Here is an 18,240-nt window from a genome sequence, read left to right on the forward strand (position 1 = left end):
GAAAAGCGCTGATGTCAATAAGTCTAAATGGTAAAAAAAGGCTTTATTATTTGTTTTATTACTATGTGACAAAAGGAGGAAGGAGGAACCAGGCAAAATATAACCAGTTTCCACTTTAGCTTTAAATATGTATCCCATACCTTACATTTTTATCTTTATTTTACTCTACTTTATTAATGTGGTAAAAACTAAATGATCCTAAGAAAATTGTCATACAATACACACAACTTGAAATATTAATGAACACCAATACAACAATTATAAAAAAGGTATAATAACAAATATAACAATATAATAGTAATTAGGAAGCTATCCCCAGCATTTGTTAGTAACTACCCAGTGTTAATATTTGTCACTATCACATATCCTTAGAGGACAGTGGGCATGAGGAGGGTTAAACAGGGCAGAGCTTAGGAACCAGAGCACTAGAAGCAGGCAGCTGAAACAGTAAAATACGCTTCGATGATTTCTCATGCTGATGGAATTGCGATAAATCCTTCCTCTGTCTTTTACAGTATTAATTTGCGCTGCCACATAAATCTGCTCTATGACAGTACATCACTGAAACTGACACAGAAGGCACTCTAGATGAACATGATCCAGTGGACTTGTCTCCCCTTTGTAACCATTATTGCTTGTTTCATCAACTCTGGTAAGTGCATTATTTTATTATACATGTTTTACTGATTTTTTCTTTAAATTCTTATGAATTCATGTCTAACTTTACTCCTCAGCGCTCAAGCTATATATTGATCATTTCCCTAGATGTAGTGTAGTATATTAGGTGTAATTGTCAGATAAAGAGCTATTATTAGAGTTCTCCAGGTATGGGTAATATACACAAGGTAAAACTACTCTGCACTATACAGTATAATAAAATTATTTATTCTCAGTGTACATTTAAAAAAAACAGCCATGCAGTCATCTGAAATTATACATAAACCTGATTACTAAAATTTCCAATGAAAATGAAATCTTAAAAGAAATGTTCAATATTTTGAAACCGCTACTTTTATTAAAAGAATACCTGGAAGTACTGCCGTGAAGGTTTCAAGTGAAATAGCAATTAGGGTTTGCATATCTATTACCTTTGCATTGAAGTTATACTATGGATTTATAAGGAGCTTTAAAATCTTCATAGTATAGTGACCTAATGACTACAGTACATTATTATTATTAAAACAGCAAAACAACATTATTGAAAAAGTGAAATGCACAGTAGTAAATCTGACATTCATTGAAACAATCCCTGGTATAGAATTAATTACTGCCATTGAAATCCATTGTCCTGGGACATTGTTCACCAAGAATCAGATTCATTGCCTTATAAATAGACCCCCTATCTATTCTGGGTGTACATACTTATAATTGTATGGGGTATAGATCAGATATCATCCATATACAGTACGTTGTGCTGATAGATAGATGAATTTCAGTCTTATGTTGTCATGATGTGTATAATACAGAGTTGCTTTCCTAGTGTCATGGTATGGTCATGGTATGCTGTAAATAAGACATAAATTCTAGACATGCTGATTTTTTTTTTCTTTCTTTTGGTATTTTTTGGTGTGGGTTTATTTTTCTTTAAGATGTCATGCCTATATAAATTTACAATATATAATATATTTTAAAAATGTATTTTGTTTCCTGCAAAGCTAAGTACAGCTAATTGTCTTGTGTTTGGTTAAGGGGGCTAATTATTACTAGCTATAGTAAAGCAGAAGCCTGGAGAAGATATCTCAATATCCTTACTTGCATCTCTGGAGGGCCAGATCTTTGACCCAACTCAGCCAACGGATAACTGCAATGGATGTACTGTAAAAGATTTGCTCCCTTTCCAAAATTTAAAAGGGAGTCAGCACAGAGATCTACAAATCTCAATATGATTAAAAGGAATATGGATCTGCCATTGCTGACTTTATTTACGGAAAATACTAATGGGCCAGGCTGTCATGCCACTTTTTGACTTGATTACTGCCAACCTAAAACTAGTGTACAGATTAGGATTTAATGATTTGCATAATTGTTCCAGGTCGGTGACACAGAACATATTGAACTAACATTTTCAGAAGCCCCATATTCTAACCAGATACATTTTTTTAAGCCCAATAGTTTCCATCACTGCAAGTAACGCTCAAATGTCTTAGATTGCTTACAGCTGTTGAGCTGTATATTGCCACTGTATATAGGAAATATCTCTGTATTCTAGACATCTTTTGTTTGTAATAAGCCTCATTTGCATATATACGTGTAATTTGTAGTCATTTCAAATTTACATGAAGTATGGTGCTTGAATTACTAATTTCAGAACCAGCTCTATTCCCAATAGCCTAGGATTGAGTGCATGCAGTGACGGCATATAACTCATGACTTGTTCATTAAAGTGACGATCTACCTAGAAGTATGGTGGCTTATGTTTCCTCCAGGCTTCTTACATTTCCTGTAACCTTTAGCAGTGACCAAAGCCATAGTTCATAGAAATGACAAACTCTAACAGACTGAGTATGACAAGCTTGTAATTGTCTTGACTTGTGTGTGAACATGGTTGGTCAACCACCATAATGGTCAGATATTTACAAAACGGTTAAAAGATAGAACAGAAATCTATTTTTAAAGAAATATGGAGGCTGCTATTAAAATATACAGAGATGATGAAAGTTTGTTAAATGCTATTTGTTGTAGGAACTCAAAATCAAGGATATACATTCAGAAATTATGTGACTTTGATAAGACTTTGATTTATTGGAATTAACAATATATAATGGGTTTAATGGCTCAACATCCACTTTTTCAAATAAGCTGCATCACAACATTTTAGTTGGCAAAAGGAGTGTTGTAGTGTTTTTTTAAAAAATAATGTTGCCTGGCCATCATGCTTTTTTAATGGCTTCAATGCGTTCTGATTGAGGAAGAGTTTCAAAGTTTTGACTCAGAAAGCACTAACATTATCAGATCAGTATGACAACCAGGCAACTAGCATTTCCAAAAGGAGCTCAACAAAAATTAGACTTCATATTTTTTTTATACATAGGAACATGTTGGGTTTCCTTCACCTTGGGAATTATGTCAATGGAAATGATGAAGGAATTCGAAGACTTCTGTTGGAAATGTCCTGACGTTGAATTATGCCCTTGTATTACATATTTGTCTTCTTAACGCATGTGTTTTATCCTATTAAAAAAAACTCAGTGTTGCAGAGGGGAAGCTTTTAGGGAGCGTCACAAAGTGTATATTTTCAGCAGTTCTTTTATTTGCCTTGTGGTGGAGAGAAATCATTTTGCATGGCTCTAATGGCAGAAAAGAAGTTAAACACTAATATAAAAGTGACCAAAGATGGAATAAAATATGCAGCGCCCTCTGATGCGAAGAACGTTTTTAGTAAAGTGGGTGGTGCTATCTCCCTTTTTATAGGCATTACATGTACCTAGGCAGTGATACTCAGTATGCAAACCTCCAAACCCTTAACACTTTACAGCCATGAAGAACAACACACATGGATAGATCTTATTCTGCTGCAATTCCTCCAATCTACAAGTTTACCAAATATGAACATAGTTCCTACACATGAGTTGTATCTACCCAAAGTGTCTACCTAAATGAAACAATTTAGTTTCGTTATTAGGTAATTTTGGAATTTATGGCATCAGTGTCATTAGTAACCCACTTTGCCCAAATTTTTGCTGTTAAAGCTCATCTAAGCCCTACCTGGATGACGTTTATTTGCAAAAGCAATGCATATTGCATAATTGCCAAAGTTGATTTAAAGCAGTCATTCTCAACCAAGCTTTTATGGAACCCTAGGGTTTCTCCAAAGGTCACTAGGGGTTCCTTGAGATATGGCTGATTGACTTCTCTTGTGATTGTGATCTTATAGTTTGGTAGCCAACCAGGGTTCCTCCAGAGATTGCTAGGAGTTCATTGAGCTTTGGCTGATTGACCTCTTATGTGTTGGTGATCTTCTAATTTGGTAGCCAACTAGGGTTCCCCAAGAGGTTGCTAGAGATTACTTTAGCTTTGGCTGATTGACCTCTCATGCGATTGTGATCCTATAGTTTGGTAGTCAACCAGGACTACCCCAGGGGTTTCTAGGGGTTGCGTGAACTTTGGCTGGTTGACCTCTTGTGTAATGGCAATTTTATAGGTTTGTAGCCAATTCCACTTGGCTACATCCGTAGGGTGATACTTTTATCTCTCTTTAGCTTTATAAGTTGGGCATTTCTTTCCACTGGCTTCAATGTAAGGTATATTTTACTTTTACTTTTTTTGTTGTGGGGGTTCCCTAAGACCTGAAAGTTATTTCAAAAGACCATTGGGGCTAAAAAGGTTGTGAAAGGCTGTTTTAAAGAATTTCATTTTCATTATCCTTCTTTGGATCTCAGTGTTATTGATTTCTTCCATTCTCCAGCCTGCCTACAGCTTAGCTTTAGCTGTGTCCTTATCAGTGTGCTTAACATGATGCATGTAGAATATAGCTCCCTGTAAAGAGGGAGGAAATGTTCAGAAGCAAAAGGAACATTCTGGTGTCAGTACTTTGCATGAACATTTTCCCTGCTGCTGCATATCAATTTATTTGTGCAGGTGAGCTGACGTGTTATGTTGTATGACATGTTACTTCTGGGATATCTGCATAGTTTGCATTAATCATCCCTAACCTGACACCTTGCAGGATAGAACCATACATTATTCTAATAGTTCTGTTGCTCTGAAAAAACTCAAAAAACAAAAATGAAATGTTTAAATGCTGAAAACATCTAATTATGTGGAATCTTCATAATTGCACCACAAGCTGTTTCACAAGCACCTTTCTCCACAAATGTGCTGTCTGTGCAGACTGAACATCACATTACTGAAAAGCAGATACAGACTTTTTGTCAATTACTAAGCCCCTATTTTCACATCTAACTACTCTTCCCCTAACTACCGTGTTTCCCCGATGATAAGGCAGGGCCATCAAATAAGACAGCCCCCCCTTTTCATGTTAAAATGAAAAATAAGCCCCCCCCCCCGCAAATAAGCCACCCAAAAAAAATAATTAAACGGTAATTAAGTGTAGGGATCTCCGTTAGGGCAGGTAACTCCGTTAGGGCAGGGATCAGCAGCGTGCTTCCTGGTTCAGAATCTCGGGGGCGCGTGTGCCGGCTTTTTACTTTCAATTTGGCTCTGCACTGCAGCCAGGAGGAGACACGTGCTGCAGCCAGCATCATGGAGACACACACAGGATCGGATATCGGGGGATGTCTTATTCACGGGTGAGTGTCTTATTTTATTTATTTTTTCAAAAATCGGGGGTGGCTTATTTTATGGGGATGACTTAAAATCGGGGAGACACGGTAGTAAGAGTTAGAAAGTGAATAAACACTATGTACGGGACTACTCCATATTTAGGACACATTTATATTACCTAGTATGATATGATGAATTGTAGGACAACAGGGCCTACATATTCTTGGCAAGCTGGCCAAAAAAAGGCTTATAAGAAAAGCAATCAATGTCTTAAATTAGAAAGTTATGAAGAATAGGTGACTATGACCACCAAAAATCTAAAATCTGGCAAGGACCTAAGGCTGGAAGGTTTTTCGGCAGCATAGACAGAATCTACTTTATTGATCCCTTATGAGCAGCAGTCTTGCTGTGTGGTACCTTCATCCCATCCTTGCGGTATTTCATTACAGTATATGGTTTAAAGTAACCAAAACACCTGGCAGGCTTAAATATCACACTCTTATGTGTCAAGTATGGAAAACACTGATAAAAGCTGCAATGATACATTGGGCCTGATTTAATAAAGCTCTCCAAGGCTGGAGAGGGTACACTAGTGAACCTGGGTGATACAGGAAAGCTGGAATGGATTTCTTAAAAGTAATTTGCTATTTGTTAGCAAATGTTTTGAATCCTGGACCAGATCCATTCTAGAATTGCTGGATCACCTGATAAAAGTGTATCCTCTCCAGCCTTGGAGAGCTTTAATAAATCAGGCCCATCGTTGGGGAGACAGGAGACATGCAGAAAGCACATCATCCATTTATTGCAGGGAACTTACAGTTTGATTTGTTTAGAAACCTAACTGGGTCATTATGAGTGGGATTTGCTTACGGCAAAAGGATAGAAATGAGTCTACTATTTAGGCAATAATGTAGAAAATAATATGTTTATAGCAATATGAATATTATACCATAAAATTCAGATTTTACTAACATTCCTAAGCATATTAGGTAAAGCAGTCTTAATAAAATGTTTTCATATTTTAATATTTTCTTAATGTTTTTTTAAAAAGAAGAAAAGTATATAGGAATGTAAAATCTAGTCATCAAACCCTTACAGATCTCATTACAGTATGTTTGTGCTTTAGCTCCTGGTAAAAAAATGATAGCAAAATGCAATTACCATAAATGTTGTAACATTCAAAATAATTTATCTGAAAGTTCAAAATAGAGTTTGAGAATTGAGAATTTTAGCAATTGGCTAAAAGAAAAAGTCCCCATTAGCTTACTTAACAGAAACACATTTTTATCTAACAAAATCTACTAAAAAGTAGGGCCAGGTTTAAAAAATTTGGACCCCAGTTGCCGGTATGTGCAAAACCAATTAAAATGATGTTATCAACTCTCAGTGGACATTCTGTACATAAATTAATCTTCTACCAAAGCTCATACAGTTTCTGGTATACTTTCCGGGACAAAAGGTATTTCTAACACTGAAGGTCCACTGAGGACCTTAGGTTTTCTGATCTAGTTCAGTATGAGCACTAGGAGGATATCAGTAACTCAAGTTAGTTTTTTGCATTCAGTTTCTGGACTATTAATGTGGGGGAAAAAACAAGGCTGTACAATGATCATACACATGAACAGAAGATACCAAAAAAAAAAAACTTTCCCAAGCATGTTAAATGTCTAAGTTGATTTCAAAGTTTGGATAGGTCACTTTTCTGGTTTGTAGGAAAAAACACTGTATTCAGCAGAAAAAGAGGCAATTTAACCTATATTTTAAAAGAAACTTAAATAAATAAATAAATACATTTGACTTGATTTTAGTCTCTTAATACATCTTGAAAAGATGAATTTTGAATGTGTGTTTAGCTGCTTACTGTGTTCAAATGTATTGAATGCAACAGTTTAAAACAAAACATTAGTAGATAGTATGACTGATCCCCATTACAACCATACAGATCCACATAAACTCTGCTCTGAAATATTTGCCCAACTTTCTATAGCAATATAATCACTGCAATCTCAAAATTAGGGCAATAAATAGATTTGGACTTTGTTATTTATCTATATGAATAGTCATATTCCACTACAGCATTAACAGGATAGATGCATGCTACAGCTTATAAGAGGTCTATTTTCTATAAGTCTTTTGCAGTATCCATCCTTTGGCAGAAATAGAAGATGCCCTCCTGAGGAACCTCTTTACTGGTTATCAGAAATGGGTGAGGCCTGTTGAAAACCCCAACAAGACGATCAAAGTAAACTTTGGCTTGAAGATATCCCAGCTCGTTGATGTGGTAAGAGAACGTTTCAGCATATCTTTTAGCAACACACAGTTTTTTTATCACATGGTGAAATGTGGTCAGTAAGCAGGTCTGAGCATTTCATATAAAGAAAACCTGTACTGAGAGGTATACCCATGTAATTGACGAGACACCATCACTACCAGGTAACTATCAAATCCTAAGGAAGGTTGGCAATGGTCATCAATATGTCTTTTAAAATCAGTTTTTGTGACTATTCGGTTCACGTGGGATTTTTAACTATGAGAGTTGATGATATATTCTGCTCAGCCACTGATTTATAACATAGCATGGATAACGATATACTCTACTTGGCTAACAATCTGTAATATAGAGCGGGAAATTATCTGCTCTGCTTGTCTACTTACAACATGGTTTGTATTTTAACCATTCTTAACTCATGAAGTTAGTTGAGTATAATTCATATTTTTAAAGCAAATTGTTGTGCTTCATTAAAGTTAAAACACCATAGCAGTGTTCTAACTGCAGTAAACTGAAATCTGGTTGGTTTCTGCATTGTGCATTTTATTGCACTTGGCTTGGCTTATTGAAAAAGCCTAACAATGGAATCTTCTTATTGTTTATCTTGCTTAGATGACAATCAAGCTTTCATTTGGGTTTGGACAACTAAGTTATTGGGACTGTCATTCTCCTTTGAAAAATGTAGCCATATAATGCATGACACTTAGGGTAATATTAGAAGGCGACTCTTTCTCTGGCTACCTCTGTGGAATTGCTCCATCATGAGTGACATCTCAATGATAAGGAGTCTACTTTTAGCAATCCCAATGCTGGCAATTTGTGGTTAGAGTCAAGATCCCTCAAGTTATATGGCCCAGTTTTTCAACTGCAGATTTAGTAGCTATCTTCTACTAGCTTCCTAAGTAGCTTCTTAATTCTAACTAGTTGAACCGATTTCTGGTGAAGCTACTAGGCTCAAAGACAATGACCAATCACCACTATACTGCATATTTCAATAAATTATTGTATACACAACATAGAGAACGTTGACTATTTTTTTCATGCATATCCTGAATGATCAGTATTTAGTCAACTTGCACTTTCCAATCAGTTCCAACTGAACACATAATTGCTGTAGGAAAGGAAAGCCTTACAATCTAACAATTCTCTGAAAGAAAAGAACTGCAGAATTACTGTATAGGTGAGTAAAAGAAATAAATTAATGTTTTTCTAAGCAACCAGATTCCAGATGTCATTTATAATGCAACTATTAGGAAAACATAAGGCTTTTTGGTGGTTATAGACAAAGCAGACATTTCACCAAGCCTGTGTGTGTTATATAGCATAAGATAAAGAACGTAAGAAGAAATAAAAACATTTTATACAATACATTCCATGCAGTCTAAAGGAAAACAGAATTCAATATGGAACAGAAAACATTTATCAGCTTACACACAGTATATTACTTCCAGTACTAATACAGCGCAGTAATCTGTGTGTGATTCACTTGACAACCGGAATGATCCAAAATAGTCATTTCTGAAAATCCTGTTACCTGTGTCAGCAGCTCTGAAATAAGCCACCTCTTTCTCAGGCTCATCACGTATCTAGCCACTACACCACGGGTTTTTAACCCTTTTTAGTGTGGACGTTGAATTGTGTTCTATGCTGATAGTATGTGCTGATAGTTCCACATCTATGGTCTGATCTCTATGAAAACACTAGGGTAGCTGAAAATAAAAGCAGAATATATTGGTTGGATTATTGTGTTTTAAAAAATATACAGTTAAAAAAAAAATTGGCTTAATGACTGTTTATTTTGTCTATAAGTTGTCACTTTTTTTGCAGAAATATGTTGGTAGGTATAATAAAGAACTGCTGATAAAAGTGTCACAAATGTAGGTTTACATAAAAGAAAATCTGCCGTGGACAGCATAATTTCACCCCCATAATAAAAGATGTATGTCAGATTTCTTTAGGCTGGATACGCTGCCAAAGTTATATACAATACTTGTGTAACAATAGAACAGATGCTTGTGTTGAAGTATTTCTGGTCAAGCATGAGACTGGTAACTGCAAAGAGCTGGCAAGAAAATAAATGATGTAGATGATGTTAAATAGGTCAAAAAACAGCTGAGTCTTCAAAATTACAGACCTATTTTACTAAAGAAGAATGGAAGGCGGAGGAAAGGAAATATCACTTACCTCTTCGGATTATTGAAATCCTACTTTAAAATGCAGAAATATATTCCATGATCTGATGTCAATTGTTCTTTACTTGTTAATGGATTACTATAGAAGCATGAATATTTCATTATTTTTCTAGGCATGCTGTTACGGTAATTGTAAGTGTGTTATTCCTAAAGGAGATTTAAAAGAAATGCTCTATTCCAAGTAAAATACAGAATGGATTACATTCAGTCTTGTAAGGCTGTTGTAAGTTCTTTATTGGTTTCTTTACCATGCCATAGCTCTCTAGTAATCCCTAGATATTATATGTGAAAACTCTGCTTCACTGCTCAAGACTGCAATATATAGCACTGGTGCTCCATGAGATGAGGCCTGCCATTTGTCCACACTATCTACATTTACCAAATGCCACTGTAAATGAAGGTTGGCTGAGATAATACTGATACGAAAAATTTATCTTAACGCTCCATGAGGTCCAAAAGGTTGGCGACCACTGCTTTAAAGTATCCCTTACAGCTAATTTTGGTCTACTTATATTTTGCCTTCCTTGTCCCCCCTTCCCCCTCATCTGTATGCTAATTACATTTTTATTCCATTCCTTCTTTTATACCCATTGATGTTATAATTTGTTCTCTGTGCAATGCAGGCAGATTATGATTTTTTGGAGGATGCTGTACATAACTTTATGTACAATACTTTTCTCAAATATCAATATGCCTTGGTAAGCCAGTATTAGTGAGTTAAACAGCCAGATTGGACCTTTTTTTGTGCTAAAAACATAGAAAAGGAAGAACCGTTACTACAACCAATAGAGTACTTTCTACAAAGAAAATTCAGGATTTTTAAAGGACCGTAGTCTTGGCACATGAAACCTTGTGGGAATTTATTTAAAATACCTGACACAATGAAAATGTCATCTGTTCAATTAATTCTGCATTCTCTTATTATGTATCTCTTCCCAACACATATATCTCAATTTCTCCTATATTTTTTTTCTTTTGACAGGATGAAAAGAAACAGTTGATGACTACAAATGTTTGGCTGAGACAGGTAGCGTAATTTATTTCTCTTGACCTTTACAACGCATATACTTTTGTTATATTGCAGCTAGCAGATCTGGACCGATATCATTAGCTTGGCACAGGGATTAAATGTATTTTTAGTTGTGTGTACAACTAATCTAAACTCATCTTTGAAATTTGTATATACATTCAGTGAAATTATTATCAGTATACCAGATATGGGCTGCATAATCACTAGACGCAAACACAAAATTAGATTTAGATTGAATACAGTCTGATTGGTTGAAAAATTTTGATGCAATGAGACATACTATACCTGTTATTGTGTGGTGGTCAGAATGGCTCACCTGTGCTATATCTGTCAGGGATGGGTATATGTTGGATCAGAACCAGATTGTAAGTTCTGATCCAAGGTCGGAAATGCTCTGATTCTAAATCAATTCTATTTGGAACTATATGACCAAAACTAGGTGCTAGGATTCACAAAGGGTTTGAATGATTGTGAAATGTATCTGATTTATTATTAGATTTGTCCTTAGTATTTATAGAATTTAATCCGATTATACAGTACTACAATATTTTACATAGTAATTCACATCTAACTGAATGTTTAGAAATGTATAGATCTTTCTGTTCTGTCGATTCTAATTGATTGCGAAAGTTTAGAAATGTAAAGGGTCTGTCTCATACTCTGGCTGGGTTTACTCAAAAATCTAGGGATATGTCGAAAACTTCCAAACACATTCACTTCCAATGGTTGGATGATGGCTGCACACCAAATTGTCCTCTAAAGTCTTATAATTTGTTCAAGTGGACCTACACTGAGAAACGAAGGAAGCTACCATTGATGAACTCATTGTAAAGATGGTTAATGTAAAGCTAATGTAAAGATTATTGTACACAATAATCTGTACACCTGATCTATATACTCAAACTAGGTTAGTGATTCAGAAGATATTAAAGGAAAATAATCAGAACATAAACCAGACAAGCTGTAAATGTTATAACCAGGCCAGCAATGGCCGCCTAAATAATTAACTCAGAGTAGTTTTGCTTTAAACAATTATCAGGTATATAATTCTTTTTTATATAACTAATTTTAATAATTTCCTTCTTTAGGAATGGGTGGACCTAAAGTTAAGATGGAATCCTAAGAATTATGGCGGAATTACTTACATTAGAGTGCCTTCTGAATCACTGTGGCTTCCTGACATTGTCTTGTTTGAAAAGTAAGAATGTTTTTAACCTTACTAAGTAAAATACAGAAACAATTACTGTAACTTATATGTAGTGTGTGATCGTTGGTCTAATATCTAAGGCAATGTACACTGAGGCTAATTTATACACATAGAAAAGATGACATTTCCATGTTGTTTCTATAAGGTTAGAAAATGAAAAACTGTTAAATAAACAGTTAATGGTAATTTGTGTATCTTCACCGGCTGGGCCAGAGAAATAACAAATGCACAGAGTGTACAGTGGTCATTAAAGCCCAATTAAAACAAAAGCTGATCAAAGAAAATTGTAATCACAAGTAGGTTGATAAATGAATCAAGAACCACAATAGTAATCAAGAGAGTTAGATTTGTTTTGTAAATCCAAAAAAACTTACCTTCATACTGAACAGGTTTTCCTTTTCCTACACCTACTCCATCAAAATTTTGCAAAAACTTACTATATTTGGAAAACTGACAGTTATTTAACCAATAAGAATGAAAAATACAGTTACATGGCTATAATAAAGAAATATCCCTATGCTTAAGTTAGAGCTTTGTTTATAAGCTCTTCAACCAACATGCGCAGTCAGACTGGACGACCACCAAAAAACGTGATCCTCAAAATCTGGAAATCTGTAGTTACATACCAAACATGCAAGATTTAATTGTCAGTGCCTACTATATAGGTAATTGATAGTTATTTGTGTATATAATTACATATTTACATTTGGTTACAGTACATATATTCTATTTGTTCCTTTCAATCATCAACTTTCAATAATTTAGAGAATCAAAATTCTATACACAACTGAAGTCTGTTGGCTTATTAGCTCTAAATATACGCTAAACATTAGTATAAGAAAAGGTATTTAGAAAGGGATGATATTGTTTTGAATCTTTTTTATGTTACAGTGCAGATGGACGTTTTGAAGGATCTTTGATGACAAAAGCAATAATAAAATACGATGGCACAGTGACGTGGACTCCACCAGCCAGTTATAAAAGCTCTTGTACTATGGATGTCACATTTTTTCCTTTTGACCGCCAAAACTGCTCAATGAAATTTGGATCATGGACTTATGATGGCAACATGGTTGACCTTATTCTTTTAGATGCAAATGTAGACAGGAAGGATTTTTTTGACAATGGAGAATGGGACATTTTAAATGCCACGGGTCTTAAAGGAATGAGGAAAGATGGGCTGTATTCATATCCATACATTACTTATTCTTTTGTTTTGAGAAGACTTCCTCTATTTTATACCCTTTTCCTTATAATACCTTGTCTGGGACTGTCCTTTCTAACTGTTCTCGTTTTCTATCTGCCGTCTGATGAAGGGGAAAAGTTATCACTTTCAACGTCTGTACTAGTGTCTCTTACAGTGTTCCTACTTGTTATTGAAGAAATCATTCCATCCTCTTCAAAGGTAATTCCCTTGATTGGAGAATATCTTTTATTCATTATGATATTTGTTACGTTGTCAATAATAGTGACTGTATTCGTCATTAATGTCCACCACCGTTCCTCAGCAACATATCATCCAATGGCTCCCTGGGTAAAAGGCCTTTTCTTACAGAAGCTCCCAAAGTTGTTGTGCATGAAGGGACACGTTGATCGATTTTCTTTCCTAGACTCGGAAAATACTGGACCACCATCAAAATCAAAGCCTTCTGGAAAAAGGAAACATATTCAAGCTAATGATGGAGAAAGAGTTCTAATTGCTTTTCTGGAAAAGGCATCAGACTCTATAAAATATATTTCGACCCACGTAAAAAAAGAACACTTTATTAGACAAGTAAGTATCATTATACTTGTGAGCTATACACACAACCACATAGCGAATTGGCTGGTTTTATTGGTATTGCAGAGAAAGAAACACCAAGAACAGTAACAGTACTTTACAAAGTAAAAAAAACAGCTTTTTTCAATGGGCCATCAACATGGGCTTTGCATTGGGGTCTTTGCCCCTCTATCCACATAGGAATGCACATTTAATGGGGGCATACAGTTCAAGGTCTTCTGATCTGAGCATCACAGGAATATCATTTGGTTGTTGATTTAGTGTTGAATTGGTTATCAACATTATATACATAACTTAATCACTATAAAATATATATATATATATATATATATATATATATATATATATATATATATACACACACATACAACAGACTGCTATAGTAATTGTCTTAAGGGTGGCAAAGGTATCCTCCCTGTTTTTCATTCATAAATATCAACTAATATTAATGTTCAATGAAGTGTCATTTAGAACAGATTTTATTATTCAAGTAATAAATAACAGTTATAATTTTAGTGTACCTAAAACCAGTATTTTGGTGTATAAAGTAGTGAAGGGTTAGAGCATTTTGCAATTTTTTTATTAGTTACGTCCATTTACTAAATGTATTTTTTATTCTTACTGTCGACTATTATCTATTTTTCTTACTGTGGGAAGGACACAAGTTAAAAGAAAATCAAAAATGGTATAGTTGTTACCAGAATGGGAACAGAAGAGAAATCCTCCAAAGACATCTACTACAAATGTTTTACAGGCAATTACCCCCATGCAGGAATTGTTTAAACATGATAAGTCACATGTCGCTAAATTACATACAACAAATGTATAGAAAACTGTACCACTAATTAACATTGAATTCTTTAACCCTAGGTTGTACAAGACTGGAAATTTGTAGCCCAAGTTCTTGATCGTATCTTCCTCTGGCTCTTTCTGTCCGTTTCCATCACTGGCTCAGTTCTGATCTTCACCCCTGCACTCAGGATGTGGTTAAACAGCACCAATGTCTAACAACTCAGCACACAATGTTGAAGAGAAATAAAATTTCTATCAGCGGTCGCCAACTGGTGGTCCATGAGAACATTTTGGTGGTCTGCGGCTCTGGCCGGTGCACGCACCAGTGGGGTCAGGAGAAGGACCCCCCTTGGGGGGGGGGGGGTGCAACGGCAAGAGCCGCAGGCCATGTCCCCCATACGGGTTGCAGGTTCAGGGCAGTGAGCGGGTTGTGCCCTTGGACACAACCCACCCACTCTCCCATCGCAGGCTCAGACCTGTGATAGGGGAATGGACAGGTTCTGGCATCATGACGTCACTCAGGGGGAAGTTTCTTCCCCTTTAAGTGACACATGGCTGCCCGCACGGTACATTTAGTGGTCTGTGGGTCTGAAAAGGTTGGCGACCACTGTTTTATATGGTTTCTGTCAAATCACCAAAAACAATTTCTGCCACACTTAGGCATCACTTTGTAGCCATACTCACAGAATGACATGTTATTCTTCCTCCAGTCTGATGGTAATTGTAAATATGTTATGAATTAAATGTTTCAGTGCAACACCTCGGTTACAGAATATTTTGGCACCACAAATATACAATTTTTTAACCTCTGAAGTTGACCTAAATTCTACAAGCAAACAATGTACAGTTCTATAGCTTACAAAAAATGCAACTGATTGTGTAACAAATAATCTTATAATCATAAAAAATATATATAAAAATTGATATATATATATATATATAAATATTTATATAATATGATGATTATATATTTATTATGATTAAAGCAAACTAGGCAAATAACCGCCCCTCATTGGAGATTGTTTTGATGCTTCCTCCTTCCAATCTATCCAGGCCTACTTGTGCAGAAAATAGTTATTCCTGCTAAAACAGCTCTTACACATCAAGGTATAGGCTTCACAAGACCTCTGACAGTTTCCTTTGTTTTCTGGCACCAAGATGCTAGTAGATCCTTTAAGTCTCCCTACCTCTGCCGACCATGGTGCATCCCGCTGTCAGGTAAACAACACATAAGCACCCAGTTAATATTTTTCCTCCTCTTTCCAATCTACCCAGGCCTACTGGATATAAAACTCAGATTTTCCTTGTGTTTGCACTGATAAAATGCATACACTTTTTGGCAAAATATTGTTTATATTGTTTAATGAAATGGAAAATGCACTTTTAACTATGATTGTTTTTCAGTGGTGCATTTCTGCACAAGTTCCTTTAGGCATTTCTTCAGATTGTAGGATATGTAGCATGCCTAATCTTCTATATGTCAAAAATTAAATGGCTGCACACCTCTATAATTCAGTCATGCCTCCTCCTGCATCCCCCATGTACACTTTCAATCACAAATTACAATTTTATTTTTATTTTTTTTATTTCAACTCGTCATACTTCAATAGAGATATTATTTATTTGATACTATAGTTTTACAGATACTACTTATTTTTTCTTATTGGGGCAAAATTTAAAGCTCTCTTTTGGAATTGTAAACTTTCTCTAATATGGTGTTGTTAGGTTTGGAGTGACCTGGCACATTTCTTTAAGGGTTTCTGGTCCGTAGGACAGCATAATCAGCAATATTTAAGCCACATTTACCAAATTGTGAAGTGACTCATTTGAACACAATGATATCTTTGAAATAAACACATTGATTTAATAAAATAGTATGCACAATGTAAACATGGTTACACATACAGAGTAGTACATTGGTCTTATGGTATTAATATTATCCAGTATTTACTTAGCGCTGACATATTACACAGCGCTGTACAAAGTCATGTCAGCAGCTGTCCTCAAAGGGGCTTAAAATCTAATGTCCCTGTTTCAGTCATTTGTTTTTGTTACAGTCTAAGGTCAATTTGGAGGGAACCCAATTGACCTAACTGCATGGTTTTTGGAATGTGGGAGTAAACCAGAGTACCCAGAGGAAACCCACAAACACAGGGAGAACATACAAAGTCCATGCAGATAGTGACCTAGCTGAGATTGAAACCTGAGACCCAGCGTGTGGAAGATCAAACTTCACATAGGTATCATTTATTATGGGTTTTTATATTTTTTATTGGACTTAAAAGTTTAGCTTTACTAAAAGACAAAACATGGTTTTCAATGTCTATTATTGTTTTGATTGGCACCAATAAAGTAGCACTCGCCCAGCATCCTCTTCATTAGCTTTTCGCCTAAATCCCAGCACCTCCTAAGGCTAAGATTACACACTTTTCTTTTGCAGTAATGGTTATATTGCCATTCCATTCAACTGGAGCCATGTCATTTTTAATTGGCCCAAATGTAGTACGTCTGTAGCTTGCACCACATCACTCTACTGTACTTTACTGCTGCATGTTTTTTTGTTGCACATTTAAAAGGAATGGGCTCTCTTAACACAACACACCTTAGTGTGTGATACAATGGGCCTGAGTTATTAAAGCTCTCCAAGGCTGGGGAGGATACACTTTAATCAGTGAAGCTGGGTGATCCAGCAAACCTGGAATGGATTTTTTCAAAGTAATTTGCTGATGAAAGCATATCAGACCCAAGGTGTGTTACTCTGTGTACAAAGTTAGCAAAGTGTGAATAGCCACTTAAATGTATCAATATTCTGTAAAAAATAAGACTTGATGTTTGGGTTGAATGCTATTCTTTGCTATGCCATTTTATATTATAAATAAGCCATTTATAGATGTATGAACACCACAGGATAAATGTACTGCATATTTGTATTTCACTGGGTTGTGTGACCTTCTAACACACTATATACTTTGCTACAGTGATCTAGCCTGTGCTCAGCTAAAAGTTTTTATTTACTGACTTGTACATTACCAACTGCATAACTTGTCTACCTGTTCTCTTCTCATTACTAATATACTTCTTATGCCTTTAGTATAATGTCACCTCCATCCATACTTTAGTATGTTAAGTCTTGATCAACTCACCTCATTTCACAGTTAAAAATCTGCAAAGAACAGGGTTTTTTATATATGAATAAATGCAAATGTGTGGTTTACCACAGAAAGTACACAACCTGTAAAGTCTATTAATGGCCAATTCCAGCAATATAATAATGGACAGTATTACAAATGGTTACAGAATTCAATCATGAGTAAAATAAAGTGCAATAGCAGCAAACTGATAATTCAAATCTTTATTTTTTTTTCTCCAAAGGTTTTCTAAGTGGAGGAACATATCTTAGTGCACATTACAGGAAAACATTGTGGTATTCAGGATACAGGAAATACACAAGGTTGCTATGGCAAACGTTCGGATATACAGTTAAAATCCTATTCTCCTTTTATATCAATTTCCAGTATTATTTGCACAAACTATTGTTTTTAATACCATCTAAACTTCTGTTACAACAGAAACTTTATCAAATCACTCAAATACTGCCAAATATATCTACACCAAAGTACATTATAGAAGATATTTCCACAAAAAAATTTTTTTTATCAGTTCTAAATTACTGACTGAAACTGCATAGAAAACCAGAACACTGGGTTTAAAGCTAGTAGTAACTTGTCATATTTAATTTAAATGTTT

At 35.3% G+C, this 18,240-nt stretch overlaps 1 protein-coding gene across 1 annotated transcript; it reads left to right on the top strand.

The window, feature by feature from the left end:
* The first annotated feature begins 443 nt into the window (after positions 1-443).
* Positions 444-17,849, top strand: CHRNB3 (cholinergic receptor nicotinic beta 3 subunit). The gene is made up of 6 exons (XM_072405409.1): positions 444-652; positions 7,353-7,504; positions 10,667-10,711; positions 11,803-11,912; positions 12,813-13,695; positions 14,572-17,849. Exons 1-6 carry the CDS (start codon positions 589-591, stop codon positions 14,707-14,709), a joined length of 1,392 nt encoding a protein of 463 aa, XP_072261510.1. The 5' UTR covers positions 444-588; the 3' UTR covers positions 14,710-17,849.
* The last annotated feature ends 391 nt before the right edge of the window (positions 17,850-18,240 follow it).

The sequence above is a fragment of the Pyxicephalus adspersus genome, chromosome 3 (genome assembly GCF_032062135.1).
Source record: "Pyxicephalus adspersus chromosome 3, UCB_Pads_2.0, whole genome shotgun sequence".
Classification (NCBI taxonomy): domain Eukaryota; kingdom Metazoa; phylum Chordata; class Amphibia; order Anura; family Pyxicephalidae; genus Pyxicephalus; species Pyxicephalus adspersus.

Coding starts and splice junctions, on each gene's coding strand:
- CHRNB3 (XM_072405409.1), top strand. CDS start 589: ATGAACATGATCCAGTGGACTTGTCTCCCCTTTGTAACCATTATTGCT. Junction 653..7,352: donor TGCTTGTTTCATCAACTCTG/GTAAGTGCATTA, acceptor ATTTTCTATAAG/TCTTTTGCAGTATCCATCCT. Junction 11,913..12,812: donor GACATTGTCTTGTTTGAAAA/GTAAGAATGTTT, acceptor TTTATGTTACAG/TGCAGATGGACGTTTTGAAG.